Genomic DNA, 22,278 nt, shown 5'->3' with positions numbered 1-22,278 from the left:
ACACTTCAGTTTAACCCTTTGCGGTCCATTTATTAATCGCACGTCTGGCACGTCAGGTCTAATTAATTTTCACACGCGCAGTTAATTTTAGACGCGCTGTTTAAAAGTATTTTTTTTCCATAGTCAAACAGGTTTAAATGGCCCTGCATATCAACAAAGCTCTCACTAGGCATCTCCAGCCCCGCCCCACCCTTTCGTTCGCTATTGCTTTCACCTATGTAAGAAATAAATAATAATAATAATAATAGTCGTACATACCGATCGATCCTCTCCTGATCATTCGTTTTATCACCAAACTCCTCAATAATGCGATCCAAGTCATTATTTTATTACTATAACATCTCAAAAAAGCTCTGCACATGTCCGTGTTCTCTGTGCGCTGATTCAGTCAGCCAACTTGTTTACTATGACCGCCCCGTTATCTGACACCAGATACCATGTATGACTAATCATGAGATACGCCTTTTTTTTTTTTTTTGGATTTGTCTCGGCTCCTGTCGCTCCCACTCGGCAATTGAACGGTTTTCTCGGCTTTTTCCGGAGAAAAAACGACTAGAAACCCGTTTTTTGCGTTGCTATAATGATGTCGGACCCAGTCTGACAAAGGACCTGTGAGGAATAATTGCAATGTCGGACCCAGTCCGACAATGGGCCGCAAATTAAAACGTGATATGCTGTTTTTTTTTTTTTTGGAAATACATGTGTTGATATGATCAGACTATGAAATGTCATCAAAATAGTATTGGAACTGAGATGTGGTCATTTAAATATGAAATCGCACCCTGTTTTTTGACATTTTTCCAACACTGTTGGATTTATTTTGTTATAATTCAACCATATACATGGCTATCACACTTATATCCCATTCCCTGTTATTCAAGTCAATGTGGTGCAAAAATTGTGCAGAAATAACAACAATGGAAGCTGTTATGGGCAATTCCAGCGTAACTCACGTGGCATTCAGAGAACATTTTACAAACATTTTACAAACGGGAGTACAAGTGTGATGGACTGGGTCATTTACCGCAGCTGAAGCAGGCAAGTGAGGGGTGTAATGGAAGCATGGTGACACAGAGATGTGGTGAACACACCTCACTGGCACGCAGTATTTATTAACAATAACGCAAAATAACAAACTCATGCACGCTACCAACAATGGGCACTTGCGGTGATTGATCCCTATGCAAGAGGAACAAGGCTGCACTTGCTAGGGAGTTGGAGAAAACCGTTTCTCCAGCAGAAGACATCCCTGGCCCATCAACCTGCATCATTGATGAAATGAGCTTGGTGCAGAAGATGAAGGGCCGCCATTAATATCGAGCCATACAATTTAAATGGCAGTTGTATTAAATATCTTTTTTACAACTACCGTGCAGTGTACTACATTAGGGCAGCAGTGTGGAGTAGTGGTTAGGGCTTTCGACTCTTGACCGGAGGGTCGTGGGTTCAATCCCAGGTGGGGGATGCTGCTGCTGTACCCTTGAGCAAGGTACTTTACCTAGATTGCTCCAGTAAAAAAAAAAACTACTGTATAAATGGGTAATTGTATGTAAAAATAATGTGACATCTTTTAAGAATTGTAAGTCGCCCTGGATAAGGGTGTCTGTTAAGAAATAAATAATAATAATGGAAGTTTGATCCTGTCTGCCTTTACGTCCTATTAAATTAGAGGTACTTTCCCCATAAATACAACCACAATTTACAGAACCCCTATACATGGTCTGTGTCAACAGCTACCAAACATTTAATTTGGCTTCATGAACCGATTATCAAATTGTTGAGTAATTATGCTGGTGTGAAGGTGTGTTTTTTATTTAAGTTTGGCAGGGATGGGGTTAAAATCTCATCTCTGCCAAATCCTTGTGCAGAATGTGGATCGGGCTTAATAGATGTATTTATTTTATTTTTATTTATTTATTTATTTTTTTAACTGCAGGTCCGCTATCCCACTTCCTGACACCATGTGTGGCAGGATAGCGTCACGGCCCAAGCTATTACCGGCTGGAATGAGAGACTCAGAGACAGAAGCTGCAGTTAAAGCGCTGCTTGCACACTTCTATTAACAAAACGAACACAAACAAAATAAACACGGCACGGGCCAAAATAAAAGATTCAAACAAATCACAGAAACCAAACATTCACCCTTAGGCTGGGTAGTAGCCTTCACTAAAGGTTCATCAGTCACAGTACACAAACAAACCTACTTCCCAAACAAAGTATTTTGCTCTCCTTTTATAGCATGTGGCTGGGCTTAATTGATCCTCACATTCTGCACAAGGATTTGGAAGAGATGAGATTTGAACCCCATCCCTGCCAAATTTAAATTAACACACCCCCACACTATTTACTTTTGGCAGGGCTTCCACTCTGCCATAGTGATGTCTTGAATATTGCTTGATTATTCAACAATTGGAAAATGCCTTCACCGTGGTTTTAATAGAACTGACTTTTGGGATGATTTAAAGTTTTCTAAAATAAATAATTTTGTTTTAGCAATAAAAAGCAATATAATTATATATATATATATATATATATATATATATATATATATATATATATATATATATATATATATATATATATTTCTAATGTATTTAAGTATACCTGAACCACTTCAGTCATATAAATATAAATAGTTTAATGAATGGACCAGTACATTCTTGGTTCAAATCTGTTCCAGAGCTCTGTGCTACATATACAGTCAAAGTAAGAAAAAAATATTGACAATGTCCAGGCTGACAAGTTTAAGTTGCACAACTACTAATTTTTGTTCAGCATTAAATTTACTTTCAGTTAATCCATTCTAAAAATACTCCATTTGATACATTTTTCAATTATGAAAATAATAAATTATAAAAGTACAATTATACAGTGTAGCGCTAAGTGATTTATAGGTTGTCAGACCTGTTTGCTTGATTGCTCTGTTAAAAGCATATGCTGGTAATATGTATAGTAGATGAAGGCAGTTCATTTTTATATAAATCTGCTGGCTGTATGGGGGGGGGGGGGAGTTGCTTTGCCCGACTGCATGACAGTTTTACTCAATCTCTTATACTTTGCTTTACAGAAAGTATTAGGGATGTTATTGGCAGGAAGATTCAAATTGCAGTGAAAAAGAAAGTCAAGCTAGAAATCAAAGGCGACAAGGTGGAAAATAAAGTTGTGGTAAGTAATTATGCTTTCTTGAACCCTGATGCTGTTTGTGATTATTTATTAATGCTGCCTTCTTGGGTTTTGCTCTGGTCATGCAGTGACTGGCAGTTGGTCTGTGTTTTCTGTTTCACTCAGTAAGAGTTTTTGATTTAGTGGTGTGATTTGTAACTTTTTTCAGTTTTATAGATGACCTGTTATGAAAGGTGATGGTCTAGCTGCTAGTTTATTAGTTGATGAGAACACATGTGCAAATGCTTTGACCTAAAATGTAGGAGTAGCAGGATGGTAATTGTATAACAATGTGAGCCAAACTGGAGCCTTATTTCCATCTGTCAATGGAAAGCGGGTTGAAATCAGTCCAGATTGTTCCAATTGTCATCAGACTTTTCACATTTTTGTTAGGAAGTTGTCTCAAAATTTGGAGCAAGTGACCCAATGAGTTCTCTTAAGCTACTACGCAAAATTAAGAAAACTGTTGAAAAAGTAAGCTAGCAGTTACCAGAAATAACAAAGAACCTTATCTATCATCCATATTTATTTATTTATACGTAAAAGTAACCTTTAACCGATTGTGTGAAATGCCATCAGAATTATGCTCAAGTAAAATATTCATCTAAAATTGGTGTTCATACTGAAATACAATCCGATATTTACCTTTGTCAGAACTGAAATCAAATATTCCAATGTTTGATACAGTAGTTTCTGGCTAAGAGAACACCCCTTGGGAAGCAAGCAAAGTGTTCTCTTAGCTGAAGTGTTCTCTAAGTTGACCACTGGACACAATATGCCAAGGCTAATCACAATATGAATCAATAAATACAAATGTATTTATTACTGTAAAAATCTTTGTATAAGTTGATTTTTCTAGGCATTTTTGTGGGGCCCTTAAAAGGGGGCGTGACTAATACACTGGTGCGACATATGCGCCGGTGGGTCTAATATTAAAGTACTGTACCAGTGCCACAATGGGATTACTACAGCCATGGTCATTGCTCACACAAACTTAACTGTCAACATCCCGATTTTTATTTTTTCAGCATCTAACACAAAACCACTGTTCTAATTAAAAGTTTTAATTTGTTACTCTCAGTACCCTAAGTCACGTCTCACCTATACTGCTTTCCTGTTAAACACTAGCTGTCAATCTCTATGAATTTCCTTATTCACACCCTCCCGAGCTATTGATTGTCAACATTCAGACTACACCTGCCCCTGGGATCCGTAGCAAACAGCTATTGGTTAGAAAGCAGAGTAAATTGATCAACTTTGAGTTTGTTGTAACTGCAATGCTTTTTGAGACTGGTGTGGCAGAACCTGGCTCCAGTTTGTTTTAATGGGGCCCTGCATAAAGACCCCATTATTGTTTGTTTGTTTGTTTGTTTATTTTATTGTGTAAATAAAAGTGCGCAAGTACGCACTGAAAGAAAAAATCCTGCATTGCAGTGCTGAAAAAACACGTGACTGGAGACGAAACAAAGACAAACATAAATATGGCGAAAGAAAAATGAGCTGATAGAGCAGGAACGTGTTTATGGCCCGATGTAGAAAACATTGTTTGAATGGAATACTTTGAATGACTTTAATACATAACATACTGTAACTTGTTCTACATGTCCGTGTAATGCATGTGTGGTTCTGATTTAACAAAACAAAATGAATGTATTTGTACAGTTGGAAATATAATGCAATTCTACTGCACTGTATGCAACACTAAGATGTTTTGTTTACTGGTTATTAGATGGTGCACTGTTTAGTTTATTGGTGTGTTTTTTTTTTTTTTTTGCTTTTTTAATTGATGCAAACAGCACTAGTTTAATATTTTTCTTTTAAATCTGAATTAATACAACAAATTTGTAAAAGCCAGTGCAGCTGGACCTATTGTCTATGGTACGGGAATATACACACAAAAGGTAAACAAGCAATGGTGGAATACAGTGGGGAGGGAATGACACATAGCATGCAAACAGACATGGAATACAGTAAACACAAATGCACAGATCGCTACACTATCTATATTTGATGTATTCTGACAGTGAATTTAAATTTACTTGAACCAATTATTTAGAAATTTTGAAAAACTGAATAGTTTCTAGCAGTTTAAAAACGAATAACACTGTACAGTTATTAATTGTTGCAAACAAGGGTTATTTCAAAGCTAAACCCGTGTATATTTCTTTACTTATCGGTGTTGAGTATGTAGGAAAAAAAATCTATTGTAAAAAAGCTATTTTAACAAAAAAAACTGTTTTCCTAAACTTGAAATCTCCAAAGGGGGAGCGACTTTTACGCCAGTGTGACCTATAAAACGATGTTTATGATACTTGTCATGGCACAAGTGCATCAACACATGAAATGAAGTAAAATAGGCAAGCATATAAGATGTTAATACACTATAATAAACTAACTGACAAACTAAATTAACAAAACACCCCTACATACGATAAAAATGCGGCTCTAAAAGTAATTAAAAATACGAGAATACATTTTAACATAAAGGTTATTAACACAACACCCCTACACAGTTAAATGCAGCAGTAGCTCTAGATTACTCTCATGATGACAAGTCAGTTTTGAAAAGATTGAATAAACCATTTGAATTTGAATTTGATGATGCTGAGTTATCAGGTTACAAAACCGTACTCTTATCGGTTTTTAATCGGTTAGCGGTGAATCGCTATCAGTGCCAAAAAGGTGTTCTTTTAACCACTTCAACTCCAGATGTAAAAATGAAACCCCTTCCCAGGTACCAGATTTTGAAAATAATAATAGTAATGTTTTCAAACATGTAATTGCTATAAAATGTTAACATATGATGAATAAAACACAAATACATGACCTAAACTGTGTTTCATTAACCCTGTGTACTACATACCCATGTTCAATATAGAGATAAAAATGTTTTTTTATTTTATTTTTTATCTTTTGTTTGAATAATGAAAACAAAAACGCTACTAATAACGCTAATAACAATAATAATCAGTAAATGGTAATTATCAAATAAAAATCAAACAACATCAAAACGTGTGCCATTATCGCCTTGCTCTGTGCCATTTATTGAAATGTTCAATACAACAGAACACGGGGTTGCCTTCGCAACCACTGCACATTTTTCTTGTGTCCTTTCTTTTGTTTTAATTTTCGTAGCAGGCACTGCACCTTTTTTTGTGGTCTCTGCTTCACTTGTGTTGGAGGGATAGTCACAAATGCGTGTACACAGCTACTTTGCGCAGGCATTGTGATGGATCTGGCTGCCGCAGACGCCTGCTTTATTGCCTTGTACCCAGTACTGTGTTTTGATAGTATTTTGTCACAGCACTGCCATTTCAAACCAAACAGCTTCCCATTTGCAGCTGGCTTACCTGTGAAGCAGCTGCATGCTCTTTTGTTTGCACAGTCACAAAGGTAAGTGATTAGCTTTTTGGGAACAAAATCCAAAAAGTACTCCAATGGAGAACGCAAACTCTCAAATTCCACGGCGGGGTGCACATCTGTGTAAACAGGTGCAAAATCAAATGGAGGATTGGTAGGGATCCGTAATAAACAGTCCCCTGCTGTTCTTGGTTCCACATCCTCTTCATCATCATCGCTTAGTGATAAGTCAGCATTACTGTTGCTGGTATCGAAATCCTCCAACTGCGAAATCTTCATCACTCCCGTTGTCGCTCTCCACATATGTTGCCATGTTTAGCTTTCGCTAAAAACTATATAAACTACAACTAAACAAGTAAAACTAACAATACGACAAAAAATAATGAATTTATATATATATATATATATAAGTTGAATGGCTTCCTGCCATATATGCCCACAGGTAGATTGGAATCGCTACATGACACGCAATTGGATAAAAATGTCACCTGACCCTCCCCCCGACTTTCATTGCACGTTTCACAGTACTAGCACTGCCTTAGAAAATGAAACGCTAGACTGAGAAACCGATCATAGAATGGGAAACTTGTTGTACGCATGTATGGCATGGTACTGTAAGTGGGTTTTCATCTGACGTACGTGCGTACGTCATGGTGTTGAAGTGGTTAAGCGAGGTTCCTAAAGCTGTAACGGGAGATCTGTGTTGGTTATCTGGCGCATGCACTGTCCTGCAGGTTGGGTGAGGGTGTGTTGTCCTTCCCTCTCTCTGAGTGGTCGAGAGGCGGGCCTTTGGTGGGCGCTCGACCTATAAGAACTGTGCTGTTATTCATTGGGTTGGCCATTACAGGGAATCCCAGTGACGCTGGTTCGGAAGCCGGTGTAAATAAACCAAGGCAAGAACACCAGCAGCTGGAGTGAGAGAATGGGACGTACCCAAGGGGGACGTGTGTAGGTAGCTGGGGGAATCTTGGCCTCCCCAGTATAGTGAAGGAATAGCAGAGCGTAGGTTGGAGACCCGAGCTGACCGGTTTAGCGATGGTGGGGGATGCTGCATAAGCAGCACCTTTTGTTTGTAGTTTTTATTACTGTGTTATTTTCCCTTTTTCTTTCGCCTTTTGTTTTCATTATTATTTCTGAGCACCTGCACGTGCTGTATGATACAAGTGCAACCTCTTTACCATCACTGTTATTGGGGATAGCCGAACTAGCGCCATCTGGCAGATAATCAAAGAAAGAAAAGAAAATAATAAAACTGGGAAACAGAGAGGTGTTTCAATTAAAACCTTCTGTCTCCCGTGTCAGTGAATTCCCACACCCTTCCACAAAACCACATTTATAATAGATTATTCTGATCCGTACAGAGTGCTCTTGGAATATTGAAAGAACAATGTCCACCTGTATGGCAGAAGGGCTTAAAATCTGGGAGGGATTCATCCTTAATAATCCTTGCAAGATTTGTTATTAGGAATCACACTTCTCCCTGCTGGGTTATAAATTAAGGTCTGTAAAAGAGGTCAAATTGACTGATTAGGTCAGGCACACCCTAATTTATTCACTGGTCTCTCAAGAGATTAATTTATAGACCTGCATGGGGGTGATCTTTATCTTCAAACAGTGCATTCTTAGTATGACCTGCTCCTGCTGTTTTTTCCCATTTGCAGTATTCCATTCATGATTAAGAGGTAATTACGGCAGATTTAGAATCACTCGCACACTAATTATTCAGTTTTTATGATCTTCTGAGCTCCGTAGACAGGCTTCCACATTTATACAGTGGCGCAACAGCATGGCTCCAGGGTGCAATATTAGTTTGTGGCACTGAGTTGGTCTGAAAAATGACTCGCCATAGGCAAGGTAATCAGAACTGAAGGTATTTTTCATGCAACACAGTTGCTGCCCTTCATGCACTTTCACTATAATTGGCACACCATTTCCACCCGTTCAACTGTGTTGTAGTATTTGGCTTTCACTCAAGATGTAAAAAAAAAAAAAAGTGTACTTTGCTACATACAGTACACGTGCCTATAGTGTCATTTCAGCCTCACCCTGTTTGAAGTTAATATTTGAAGAAACCAAATGATATATTAAAGTTGAATGTATTTTACCTTTTACACTAGTTTGTTTACAATCTCGTATCCATGATATCCACACTCAATTACAATCTATATTGTTATAATAAAAAACATATTGACTAGTCTTTTTTTTAATGTATTTTACAGTGCCTTGCGTAAGTATTCACCCCCCTTGGACTTTTCCACATTTTGTAGTGTTACAACCTGGAAATAAAATGGATTTAATTAGGATTTTTTGTCGCTGATCTACACAAAATAGTCCATAATGTCGAAGTGGGGAAAAAAAATCTACATATTTTTCAAAATTATTTACAAATAAAAAACTGAAAAGTCTTGATTCCATAAGTATTCACCCCCTTTGCGTGACACCCCTAAATAAGCTCTGGTGCAACCAATTGCCTTCAGAAGTCACATAATTAGTTGAATGGAGTCCACCTGTGTGCAATTAAGGTGTTACACATGATCTCAGATTAAATACACCTGTTTCTGGAAGGCCCCAGAATTTGTTAGAGAGCATATCTAAACAAACAGCATCATGAAGACCAAGGAGCTATCAAAACAAGTCCGGGATAAAGTTCTGGAGATGCACCAATCAGGGTTGGGTTATAAAAAAATATCCAAAACTTTGAACATCCCCCGGAGCACTGTTAAATCCATTATTAAAAAATGGAAAGAATATGGCACAACCGTGACTCTGCCTAGAGAAGGCCGTCCACCAAAACTCAGTGACCAGGTAAGGAGGGCATTAGTCAGAGAAGCAACCAAGAGGCCAATGGTAACTCTGAAGGAGCTGGAGAGATCCACAGCTGAGATGGGAGAAACCGTCCATGGGACAACTATAACCCGGACGTGCCACAAAGCTGGGCTTTATGGAAGAGTGGTGAGAAGAAAGCCATTGCTGAAAAAAAACTGTTTGGATTTTGCCAAAAGGCATGTGGGAGACACAGCAAACATGTGGAAAAAGGTTCTCTGGTCTGATGAGACCAAAATTGAACTTTTTGGCCTTAGCGCAAAACGCTATGTGTGGCACAAAGCCAACACTGCTCATCACCCTGAGAACACCATCCCCACGGTGAAGCATGGTGATGGCAGCATTATGTTATGGGGATGCTTTTCATTGGCAGGGACTGGGAAACTGGTCAGGATTGAGGGCAAGATGGATGGAGCCAAATACAGGGAAATTCTAGAGGAAAATCTGTTTCAGTCTGCAAGAGACCTGGGACTGGGGCGGAGGTTCACTTTCCAGCAGGACAATGACCCTAAACACACAGCCAAAGCTACACTGGAGTGGTTTAAAAACAAGAACCTGAATGTCTTAGACTGGCCCAGTCAAAGCCCAGACCTCAATCCGATTGAGAATCTGTGGCAAGACTTGAAAATTGCTGTTCACCAACAGTCCCCATCCAACTTGACAGAGCTTGAGCAATTTTGCCAAGAAGAATGAGCAAAAATTGCAGGATCCAGATGTGCAAAGCTGGTAGAGACTCACAGCTGTAATTGCTGCCAAAGGTGCTTCTACCAGGTATTGACTCAGGGGGGGTGAATACTTATGCAACCAACAAATGTCTTTTTGTTTAATTAACTTTTGTGTCAATAAAAAATATTTTGCACCTTCAAAGTGTTAAATATGTTGTGTAAGTCAAATGGTAATAATCCCAATTAAATCCATTTTAATTCCAGGTTGTAACACTACAAAATGTGGAAAAGTCCAAGGGGGGTGAATACTTATGCAAGGCACTGTATAATTTCATTTTAGTAATTGTAATCTCTGTGCATTCAGCTAAATATCTGTGTGCTAAAGGCAAATAGGGTTGCATTTGAAACAAGAAACTAATAAAGCAAGGAATGTAATTTTGTTTTTTAATAGGTCTAGTAATTCTCTTCCCACCCTCCAACTATTGAGCTAATTGAAATACCAAGAGTATTTATTGCAAAAAACACTCAAGGCTTCTCAGTAGAACAGGTTATATTCTTGCTCCTGTGGGATGTAGCATCGTACCATTTTGCTGTTTGTTTTGGGTGCAGAGGTCTTTGGTATAAATTATATTTACATAAAAAATCGTGTTCCGCCATTTCTCTCTTTGAATAGGTCTGTGCTGATGATCTTGAACAGTTATTTAAAACAGGCGTCTCTAGTTGCTGTAGCTGAATGGGCACTTGTGGCCATAATGGCCGTGAATAGAAATACTTTTTGAGGGGCATTGCAGCAATTGAGAAGGGCACCCACAGCAATTGCCGTATGGCCGGCGTTAATTTCGAGCCCTGATTCATACACTCTATATTTCTTTATGCACTTGACAACTGTGTTTTTATTGGGCTGGATGTGTACAGCATGTTCTCTAGCACCATCGGAGAGTTCAGTAAAGCCCAGAACACACTGCCCGATGCGATCGTTGCACCTCAATGGAGGAGGTCACGCTGCAAAAAAATCCTTGCGAGCAGGCATCACACACTGCCCTATGAAATCTCAGGAAGGGACACACAATTTGGGTTTTTTTTCCTGATGTTTGACCTGCCCTGGATGCATAAAGTACAGTGGCAATGAGGCGAACACACACACACAAGGTATTCCATTGGTTTATATACAATGTCTGTGCATACATATTTTGAAAACAAGCGCAGACAGCCCCATAAGCATTGTACTTCTTAATTATTAGGCTACATATTTACGAATATTTAAATACTACTGCTATAACTATGCTGCATGATTAATTTATTAATGGCGTTATAATTATACCAAATCAAGTTTTTATTTACAATGAAGGGAACATCTACTGTGTTGTCCAAATGCTTATAATGTCAGCAAAAACATGTATTATGTTTTCCTTTCATTGTAAATAAAAACGTAATTTGGTATAATTAATTATTACACTAATAATAAATTAATCATGCAGCATGGTTATAGCAGCAGTGTTTAAGTATTCCATAAATGTTTCATCTAATAGTAGAATGCTTATGGGACTGTGTGACAAGCTGGCTTTAGTGGTGACGTCAGACCAGAAAGGAGTACACAGACAGACAGTAGTGGTGAGTGAATCTGAGACGCTGCGGCGCTCAGTGTTTTATTGTAAAATAAAAGGTTTAAACAGGACACGGCACTTGAGGCCAAAATAGACAAACAAAATGGATTAACACTAAACAAACAGTGGACGAACAGACAAACAAACATGGTGAGTCTAAACAACTTATATTTACTTTACTTTTTATTTACTCCTTCTCCACACCCGTTCTCCTCTCACCGAACACACAACCCAGAGTGAGTGAAACATGCATCTATATATACTGTTGTGCTGGGATTCAATTACCATTATTCACTTGAATCCCAGCACGTGAACTAAATCTGTGCAACCCTGTGCTCACATATTGTTAACTACTTTAAATGCACGTGAAGTGCAATCCCTGTGCATAAATACAATTATACATTTTAAATAACTTGTGCTACACACACCCATTTATATCCCGTGCAGCAATATCTATACACCAACATTAACACACTTCATGCAACATATAATGCACAAATACACACAGGGTGGGGCACATTGCCACAGGTTGTCAGAGCTTGTTTTCAAAAGATTCAATAGAGAGAATACATGCATGTCTCTGCGTCGTTATTGATCGCATAGGGCAGTGTGTCCTAGGCTTAAGTAGTATCTGAGATACCTCTTATAACACATGCAATACTATCACTGGGTCACCCTGTTGAAGATAATTAGGTTATTTTCTTCGATTTTATACTTCAATACGCTATGCTATATCTAAAGCTGCAGATTTCTAGTACCTATAGTAGTATATAGTTCAAACTCCCTCCAGTTCTTTAACTACAATCAGGCCATGTGACCTCAAGCAAAGGTACCAGGATGCAGCAGTTTATCTATCTCAAATGAAGTTTGCAGCACATTAAAAGTGGGGCCTAATGTTAATAAAGCTAAGAAAATCTATTTTAAAGCATTGCTTAGCACTCATTAAAATACATTCCTTATCCTGGTAACCATATAATGTCTACATTTGATAGATGAATGGAAGTCTGTTTTAACAGTACAGTGTATCTATTCTGGTGATAAACAATTAGTTCACAACTTCAGGTAGTGGACAAAAAAATGGAAACACCAATGTAAAGTCACTTAGTAGGGCGTTGGGCCACTATGGTATCCCGCTCTGTGGAGTTCTCAGCGGACCTTAAACTGGCTGCTCGTGCCCCAGGTTGAAATTTGCAATCAATTGATCTGCAGTTGCTAGCCTGTTTTGCCTTGCACTTCAGATTAATGCACGGATATCACGATCCTGGAGTATGCGCTTCCGCCCACTGTTGCCCTTTGCTGATGATGTCTTTCCCTTGGAGTTCCATGCCGACATCTCCTCAGACACCGTTGCTCGTGAAACATCAGCAAGTTGAGCTGTCTTGGTCACTGAAGCTCCTGCCAAACGCGCCCCAACAATCACCCCTCTTTCAAAGTCACTGAGGTCTCCTCTTGCAGCCATGTTAGCCATAATTATAGGCAACCAGGCCTGTCCAGCATTTTTATACATGACCCTAAGCATGCTGGGATGTTATTTGCTTAATTAACGCATGAGTCACACCTGTGTATAAGCCCTTGCTTTCAATATACTTGGTGTCCCTCATTTACCCAGGTGTTTCCTTTTTTTGTCCACTACCTGTACTTTGTATGAATAATGTGAAAATGTGTTTAATCCGTTTTAAAATATACAGGATTTGGACAAACAATTGTAAACGTAACAAGATTGTGTACTGTAGCTGGGCTGTCTCTCGATCTGTTGTTTCTGGAATATTTTCTTCATATATATATACTGTGTGTATGTGTGTGTGTGTGTGTGTATATATATATATATATATATATATATATATATATATATATATATATATATATATATATATATATATATATATATATACACATACATACATACATACATACATACAGTGCCTTGCAAAAGTATTCAGACCCCTGACCAATTCTCTCATATTATAGAATTACAAATGGTACGTTGAAATTTTGTTCTGTTTGGTATTTTATTTTAAAACACTGAAACTCAAAATCAATTATTGTAATGTGACATTGGTTTTATGTTGGGAAATATTTTTAAGAAAAATAAAAAAACTGAAATATCTTGCTTGCATAAGTATTCAACCCCCACACATTAATATTTGGTAGAGCCACCTTTTGCTGCAATAACAGCTTTAAGTCTTTGGGGGTAAGTATGTACCAGCTTTGCACACAGTGTGGGAGTGATTTTGGCCCATTCTTCTTGGCAGATTTGCTCCAGGTTGTTCAGGTTGGTTGGACGACGCTTGTGGACCGCAATTTTCAAATAGTGCCACAGATTCTCAATGGGATTGAGATCAGGACTTTGACTGGGCCACTGAAGGACATTCTCCTTTTTGTTCTTGAGCCACTCCAATGTTGCTTTGGCCTTGTGCTTGGGATCATTGTCCTGCTGAAAGGTGAATTTCCTCCCAAGCTTCAGTTTTTTAGCGGACTGAAGCAGGTTCTCTTGCACTATTTCCCTGTATTTTGCTCCATCCATTCTTCCTTCAATTTTAACAAGATGCCCAGTCCCTGCTGATGAGAAGCATCCCCACAGCATGATGCTGCCACCACCATACTTCACTGTAGGGATGGTGTGTCTTGAGGCATGGGCAGTGTTAGGTTTGCGCTACACATAGCGCTTTGAGTTTTGGCCAAAAAGCTCTATCTTGGTCTCATCTGACCACAAAACCTTTTCCCACATCGTAGCTGGGTCACTCTCATGCTTTCTGGCAAACTCCAGACGTGCTTTCAGATGGTACTTTTTGAGTAACGGCTTCTTTCTTGCCACCCTCCCATACAGGCCAGGGTTATGCAGAGCTCTTGATATGGTTGACAGGTGCACCATTACTCCACTCCCAGCCACTGAACTCTGTAGCTCCTTCAAAGTGATTGTTGGCCTCTCTGTGGCTTCTCTCACAAGTCTCCTTCTTGTTTGAGCGCTGAGTTTTGAGGGACGGCCTTTTCTTGGCAGTGCCTGGGTGGTGTGATGCAGCTTCCACTTCCTGATTTATTGATCCAACTGTGCTCATTGGGATATCCAAACACTTGGATATTATTTTGTACCCTTTCCCTAATCTATGCATTTGTATTACTTTATCTCTAATTTCTGTAGAATGCTCTTTGGTCTTCATTTTCCTTCAGATTCACAGCCAGAGCAATGATCCTTCAACAGTGGGGTTTTTATCCAGAAAATGTGACAGCAACCTTAATGGTTCACAGGTGGAGGCCAATGGTAAGGTAATTGTGTCCTCGTTAGGGCAATTTCTTTCATCGGTGTAAACTGGGCTTCCACAGCACAGGGTTGAATACTTATGCAAGCAAGATATTTCAGTTTTTTATTTTTCTTAAAAATATTTCCCAACATAAAACCAATGTCACCTTACAGTAATTGATTTTGAGTTTCAGTGTTTTAAAATAAAATATCAAACGGAACGAAATTTCAACATGTACCATTTGTAATTCAGTAATATGAGAGAATTGGTCAGGGGTCTGAATACTTTTGCAAGGCATTGTGTGTGTGTGTGTGTGTGTGTGTGTGTATATATATATATATATATATATATATATATATATATATATATATATATATATATATAATCACATAAACTAGAGATAAAAAATATTTTCATCATATTTTCACCATTTAGAGAAATTTAGCACATTGAACAGTTATGAGGACTCGTTTGTTCTCCTCATTGGCTTCATTTTCAAGGTCCAGAATACTACAAAAGCTTTACAGGATCATATGCATGAAGGGTGAATGTACATAGATCGAATATAAAAAGATGATCACCTTGAACACTGGTATCTAATTCTCTTACATAACTGGCAAATGTTAACATCAAGTTTAATTAGCTTGTTGTGTTATATATGCTGCAATTTCATTTTGGCTGCATACACATTGGGCCAGTTTCAAGTGTCTGGTTTGTTTAGTTTGAAACAATGTATCAAGGTGCGTGCTGTTCACACTTATGTGCGAGCAAAGGGACCATGTTCGTTTGGAGCTAAAGTAATTTTTTGGGGTCCTTTTCCATTTTTTTTCAGGGCCAAATTTGTTTGTGTTCAAAATGCAGTTTGCAAGTTAATTCGCTTTGTTTATATATGGTCTGTGAACCGGATGTTTTACTTTTGTAAAAAAAAAAAAAAAATGCAAAACTGGGACAATTAACAATTTTTCCGTTTCCGACTGGGACAAAAAATGAAAGCTGAAAACTGTGACAATTTTCCCAGGATGTAACCCTAATGCGTTCCCTAAGATGTTGTTTGTTTACTTCCGAGTCAGGTTACCTTGTATAGTTTGTTTCCCATGTGCAGAAGGACTGAGTCCAGTAGCTGTTCATGTTGCGATTTAGCAAGCGAACCAGACTCGCGTTTGCCAAACAGACAGAGACAACCTCTTTAGGTGGACTAGGTACGGTTCGTTTCCCAATTGGACTTCACACCAAACGTACCGGACCAAACCCTCTAAATTGACCCAGTGTGAACACAGCCTTAGTGTCTTCTGTAAAACAGTATGCGGTCATAATATATTATCAGGGTTTGGTGTGTATCACAAAGAAGAATATGCGAAAATATACAAAAACATCATATTACCCAGTCACCATTTAATTCGTGCATGTTGTAGGAACAATTCAATAATTGATAATTGCGTTTATCTGGGTTGATTAGTTCTCTTAATAATATTTAATTGACATGTTACAAAGATCGAGGATTTACTATGAACACACACACATGCTAGACACAAGGAATGTTTAGTCAATAGTAATATTTTATTAAGTTCACAAATATTAAACAGAAATCAGAAAAGTCAGAAAGTAAATCTTAGTGTCTAAGCACAAAACACAAGTCAAAAGCTTTCACTGCATTTATGCGGCTAGCAATTTAAATATGACAGACTATCTCCTCACACACAAAGCAGCAACTTCAGCAGCCAAAGCAAACTGTGATGTAGCTAGTAACTTGCCTACATACACACACACACAGCCTAAACTGAAATGATGCAGACCATCTTAGAATATATCACATTAAGTTTATTATTGGTATATAGATTAAGGATATGGCAAGTTTACTTTTAAAGAAATTCTTCATACAACAATATGAGGTAGATTACTGGTAGTTACTTCATCAAGTTTCACTAAAAGTTATTTCACATGCAAAGTGTGCAAACTAAATAATTAACAGTTCAATTCTATGTGTATGTGTTACAATTAATTAGTTCCATGAAAGGAAAATGCATCTGGAATTATACTCAGCGGTTCTTTGAAGCTTAGACTTTTGGTCCTGTCTGCTTCCTTAGACTTTTGGTTTTGTCTGCTTCCTTTCATCCAATGGCTTGTTGTTGCAGTTGGGACTTGTTGATATCTATAGTTTGTGTCTTCCTTGCACCAAACCGATTGTTTGCAGTTTTACAGTCATTGTCCTTTCAGCCTCACACTCTGGACATCTTCAGTTCAGTATTCCTGCCAGGAGTCAAGGTGCCTTTTTCTTAAGACACAGCAGTTTGCTCTTTTCCTAAGATACAGCAGTTTCGCCCTGTTTCTCAAGACACAGTTTCATTAATTAATCCAGTTACATTTCTAATATACGTTAATGTATTATCATCGTATTATTTTTATTATCCATGAGAAATAACAGAAATTGGAACACAGTCTTATAAAGTATAAGGTTGTAGTGGCATATGCCATGACTTTAAAATATCAAATTGAATATACTAAATATCCTCTACACGCATATGGGTATGCATTTAATTTTAATACACTTTAATACAATTTTAACCCTTTGCAGTCCTATGTCGGACCTGTCCGACATTGCAATTTTCCCTTTCCGGTCCAATGTCAGACCCTGTCCGATATCATCAAAAAGACGCAAAAAACAGGTCTAGTTGTTTTTTCTCCGGAAAAAGCCGAGAAAACCATTCAATGGCCGAGTGAGACCGATAGGAGCCGAGAGAAGCTGAAAAAAAAGGGACGCATCTCATGAATACTGATAGACCCGGCATCACATAGATAACACAGACATAAACAAACAAGATAGCTGCTTCTGCATCCAGCGCTCAAAGAATATCACAGACATTTGCAGAGCTTTTTTTAGATGTTATAGTAATAAAATAATGACTTGGATTGCATTATTGAGGAGTTTGATGATGAAACGAGTGATCAGGAGATGATTTATCGGTATGCACTACTATCAAGAGGTATGTGAAAAAAACAGCGAACGGGGGGTGGAGCGGGACTGGAGATGCAGTACTGAGTGTCCTGTTCATATGCAGTGCCTTTTAAACCTGTTTTACTATGGAAAAAACTGACTCGCTGAATAAATGGACCGCAAAGGGTTAAAGCACTTTTATTTTTATTCCTTAGTGGAATTTTTCCTAACTATTAGGGTTGCTGTCTCCTTTTATTTATACATGTATTAATATATTTGTATTATTGTTTTTTAACAATTCTTTGTCTTTTGGAAAGCATAATAGAAACAGTATTATGACTACTAAGGAAGCTTTACTGTCTTTTCTTTTGACCGTATAACTGGGTCCTGTCCTGTCCTGTCAATTTAAACATATGTTCATAATGGTTGAAAATGTCTCTTGTCAATAGGTACAGAGATGTATTTAACAATTTAAACGAATACAAACAACCTTTTAATATTGGTGTTTGTTTTTACCTTTTGAAAGTTCTGCCTATTCGGTCTGATATTTCGGATTTGGTTTATGTTGTGTGTATTTCACAGAAGGACTGCCATTTGTTTTGTAGTTCTAAAGTTTGATGATGCACATATACTGGTAAAGTGCATTACATTAAAAGGATAATTATTTCAGGTGGTGCCCTCAATGGAACTTTTCAAATAAAAACAACAATTTTTCTTGTTGAAAACCACACACTGTATTGCATTAGAATACAATCAAATATTGTGATAGATAGCCTTTTTCCTGACCTTTTTGTACAAAACCACAACCAAGTCATAAAGGGAAATTCTACTACTGAGAAAGCCGCTTGCTGCTTGCGATATATACACTAAGCTTGCAGCAGCACCTTATTGTGGCCAATTAAAAGAACTGCAGCTGACAGGAAAAATAAAGCTTTATTCAACAATCACCTACCAAGCAGGTTATCAGTCACAGTCACATTTTACTACTACCAATAATAATAATAATAATAATAATAATAATAATATGAACTTACACACGGCTTGTCAAGTGATCCCAGAGGTGTTTGAGATGTTTCTTTCAATACAGCTTACGCTGTACAACGCCTTGCTGTCAAGATGGTGAATGAAGAAATTAAAGTTCTGTCTCTGGATAACACGAGCTGGAGGAGGGTTCTGTTTTCCAATTTCAAATTATTAGTGTTAGTGTTTCATACTTATACTACCATAGCACTTCTCATGTACATGTAGGTATTCAGTACATATTTCACTGAAGCAATACAACCACAATAGGTACCCCCCCCCCCTCCAGTGGGTGAATGCCGCCTGACGAACCTTCGAAGGTTTAGAACTTCCTTCGAATTCCTGGTTAGCGAATGAACCTTCCAACATAGCCCAAGTTTTTGATCAGTTTCTAATTTGAAGTGGCTGTTATCCGCTTCTGGAGAACATTTCCCGCAGTAAGGACATACAGTAGTGCACGCTCCCATATGCCAGTATACCACACTACATTGAGAGTATCAACTTTAAATAGTCATAAGATATATAGAAGTACTAAAAACATATAGTAATAGATGGATAGGAGTGACACTGTCTTTTTTAACCACTAGCTCAGAAAAAGTGACAGGCATAAAATGTGGCCTAACCTAAGATATTATGGTTAAAAAGCTACAAATCCATTTAACTAATTTGTTTGAGAAATGAAATGTTCTGTTCTATAGTTGTGGAACCAGATGGATTAGCAGTGACTGTATTTACTATATTCCTTAGTTTGCTCTTATTTGAATTTGATCTTATTTGCTACTTATTTTACTGTACTTTATAACTGCTCTTATCTATAATATGATACGTGATATTCTGTAATGTAATACTTTGTACTGTGATATTTTGCAACAATTGTAAATCGCCCTGGATAATGGTGTGTGCTAAGAAATAACTAAATAAAATGACAGCAATCCACATCAGCTTTCACAGCATTTTGAGTTGATTGGGCCATTTTGAAATGCCTGTCGTTCTATCTTTTTGATCATCAAACAAACTTGATGATGCTTCCGAGTTGTAAGCTCATTCAGAAACTGTTGTTGTCCAAAGCATAATTATCTATGTTACTAGTGTTCATTACCTCAGAGTATTGATCTGACTATTTTTAGTCTCTAGTATTTTCAAGCACAGGAAATGTGTCTGTTTTGGTATTGACTTGACTATGGTTTGCCAAGGAGTTTATCCAGAACATAGTTTGTGCTGCTTTTTTTAGGCTTAAGACTCCAATAACATAATTTAACCTGGGAGAATTGTAATTTTGCGGAAATATTTTTTTTGTATTTGTCAGTTACTTTTCTATTTGAACACAGACACCTAAAAATATCAGAAAACACTTTCTGTTAGGGAACCTTAATTAACTTCCACACTGCAATAATGGTTTACAGTTTGATAAAGTAACATTACTGGAGATTTTTTTTATTTAACAGCCTGTAACATGGGGGTAATGTTACTGTGTGGGTATCTGCTGAGAGACAAGACACAGAGGGTTTGTAGTTGAAAACGCCGCTCAGGTGTCCAGGTTTTAATAATAAACCAGGGATTGCAGGCAGTTGGAGTGGTTGGTGGCTGACACTAGGGTACCAGCAATGTAGTGCGGAAGGTCACACACAGGTGTACATTACAAAGAAACAAAACACAGTGAGAAAACAGCTATAAAACAAAAGGTGGCCAGACACAGGCTGAGCGCTGCACCCACTAAAAGGAAGGCCTCTCTCCAGGACCCTTTTCCCTAACACAAACTAAATAAACTGGGGTGGTATTAAAATCCCCTAAATCAATCCCTACCCTAAGGATCCCGGTTAAACACGCGGTGGTCCTCCAGGTTTGGTTCACTGGTTCTCTTTCCTTGGCTATCCACCTTGGCATGAATCTTCACACTGGTACATAAGGACAGGAACAAACAAAAGCGGAACAAAGGTGACCAGTGTCAATTGATTATCAATTATGCAATTGACACCTGGCCACCTGCTGCTCATGACATTTCAATTAGGCAGGGAGGGAAGTCAACCCTCCCAGTCCTGCCATATCTAATCAAACAGAAACACATTTTCTTTAGTTACAAACAAAACCATACTATTTACAGGGGTAGACCTCAGCCCTGCCACACAGCCCAAAAGAGAAAAAGTTCAGATTTACACTTTCAAAACGGTGTTGTTTTGTATAATGTCATGTACTGTAGCAACCGTGTGGCAGGGTACAGCACGCCCCTGTGTGGTTTTTGTTGATCTTTGTATTTGTATTGTATTGTTATTTAAATGTATGTATTTGTGCACTGGTGTTTAAGGTCAGCAGGGAAGGGTTCATTGCCTTCCCTGCCAAATCACTTTACATGTAGAATGTGCCTGAGCACGATTTGAATGATTAACAAGCAATCAAGCTCAGGCACAGCTGCATAAGAGGCAAGAATCTCTCAGTCTTGGTTGGGTTGTTCGGAGGAGGAAAGTAAGTAAAAAGATCTAAGAAACTTAAAAGAAATACAAACAATTTGCTGTGCGTGCTGGATTTGGACCAGCACGATACTTGTTTGTTCACCAGTGTTTTGTATTATCTGTTTGTTTTGGCCAATGTGCCTTTTTGCTTATGAAAAGTGTTTTGTTTTTGTTTAAACCTTTTATTTATTTATTTATTTATTTATTTATAATAAACACATCAGTGCTTCATACCCGTAAGTACTGAGCCAGTTTCTTCCTGGTCTGTGATGTCACCAAGCCAGTTAAGTGCACCTTAACAAACTACAATTGGACAAACAAAGTTTGGGCTTAATATCATCTGTTGGACAGATATTTTTATGTCTTACCAGACAGAGTCACTTGATGAGTTGTGATTACCTATATTATCGTGCAAATCTTCATGCATGGTACATTTATTTATTTATTTATTTATTTATTAGACGCCTTTATCCAAGGCTAGAGAGACTAGGGTGTATGAACTGTGCATCAGCTGCAGAGTCACTTACAACTACATCTCACCCGAAAGACGGAGCACAAGGAGGTTAAGTGACTTGCTCAGGGTCACACAATGAGTCAGTGGCTGAGGTGGGATTTGAACCGGGGACCTCCTGGTTACAAGCCCTTTTCTTTAACCACTGGACCACACAGCCTCCTACATGACTGCATGCCATGATTCTCTAGGTCAAGTTGAATCACAGGTATCATGAAAATTAAAACTATGGACCTCCCATCATGGTGGTGGCAGTGCACCATTGGAACCTCTCACCCAAATTTGATAAAACCTGAACCGATATAATGTATTCCACTGTATACATGTAACTATAAAACTGTGTTATGTCAAAATATGTATAAGTGCAGTGAACTGCCACGATAGTGCACAAAAACTTAGTAGTCCCCTATCAACCAGCTGAAACGCAGCTGCCACCTGTGAATTAGCAAGGATAAACGAGTCATGAGCAGAGCCAGGATGGTTTGCATACACATTTGTGATGTAGTTGTTGGCAT

General features: G+C 38.1%; 1 protein-coding gene across 5 annotated transcripts in view; it reads left to right on the top strand.

Moving 5' to 3' along the window:
• LOC117435749 (F-actin-uncapping protein LRRC16A) overlaps positions 1 to 22,278 on the top strand; it is a 329,028-nt gene that overhangs the window by 26,303 nt on the left and 280,447 nt on the right. For all 5 annotated transcript variants that reach the window (XM_059013484.1, XM_059013491.1, XM_059013480.1 and 2 more), the window contains exon 2: positions 3,068 to 3,165. In XM_059013484.1, coding sequence (XP_058869467.1) covers positions 3,068 to 3,165 — 98 coding nt within the window. The remainder of the gene's footprint in view (positions 1 to 3,067; positions 3,166 to 22,278) is intronic.

Source organism: Acipenser ruthenus, chromosome 3, assembly GCF_902713425.1.
Source record: "Acipenser ruthenus chromosome 3, fAciRut3.2 maternal haplotype, whole genome shotgun sequence".
NCBI classification, from domain to species: Eukaryota; Metazoa; Chordata; class Actinopteri; order Acipenseriformes; family Acipenseridae; genus Acipenser; species Acipenser ruthenus.
Note: the sequence above shows the minus strand (reverse complement) of the source record. Positions and strands in the feature narration are given on the sequence as shown.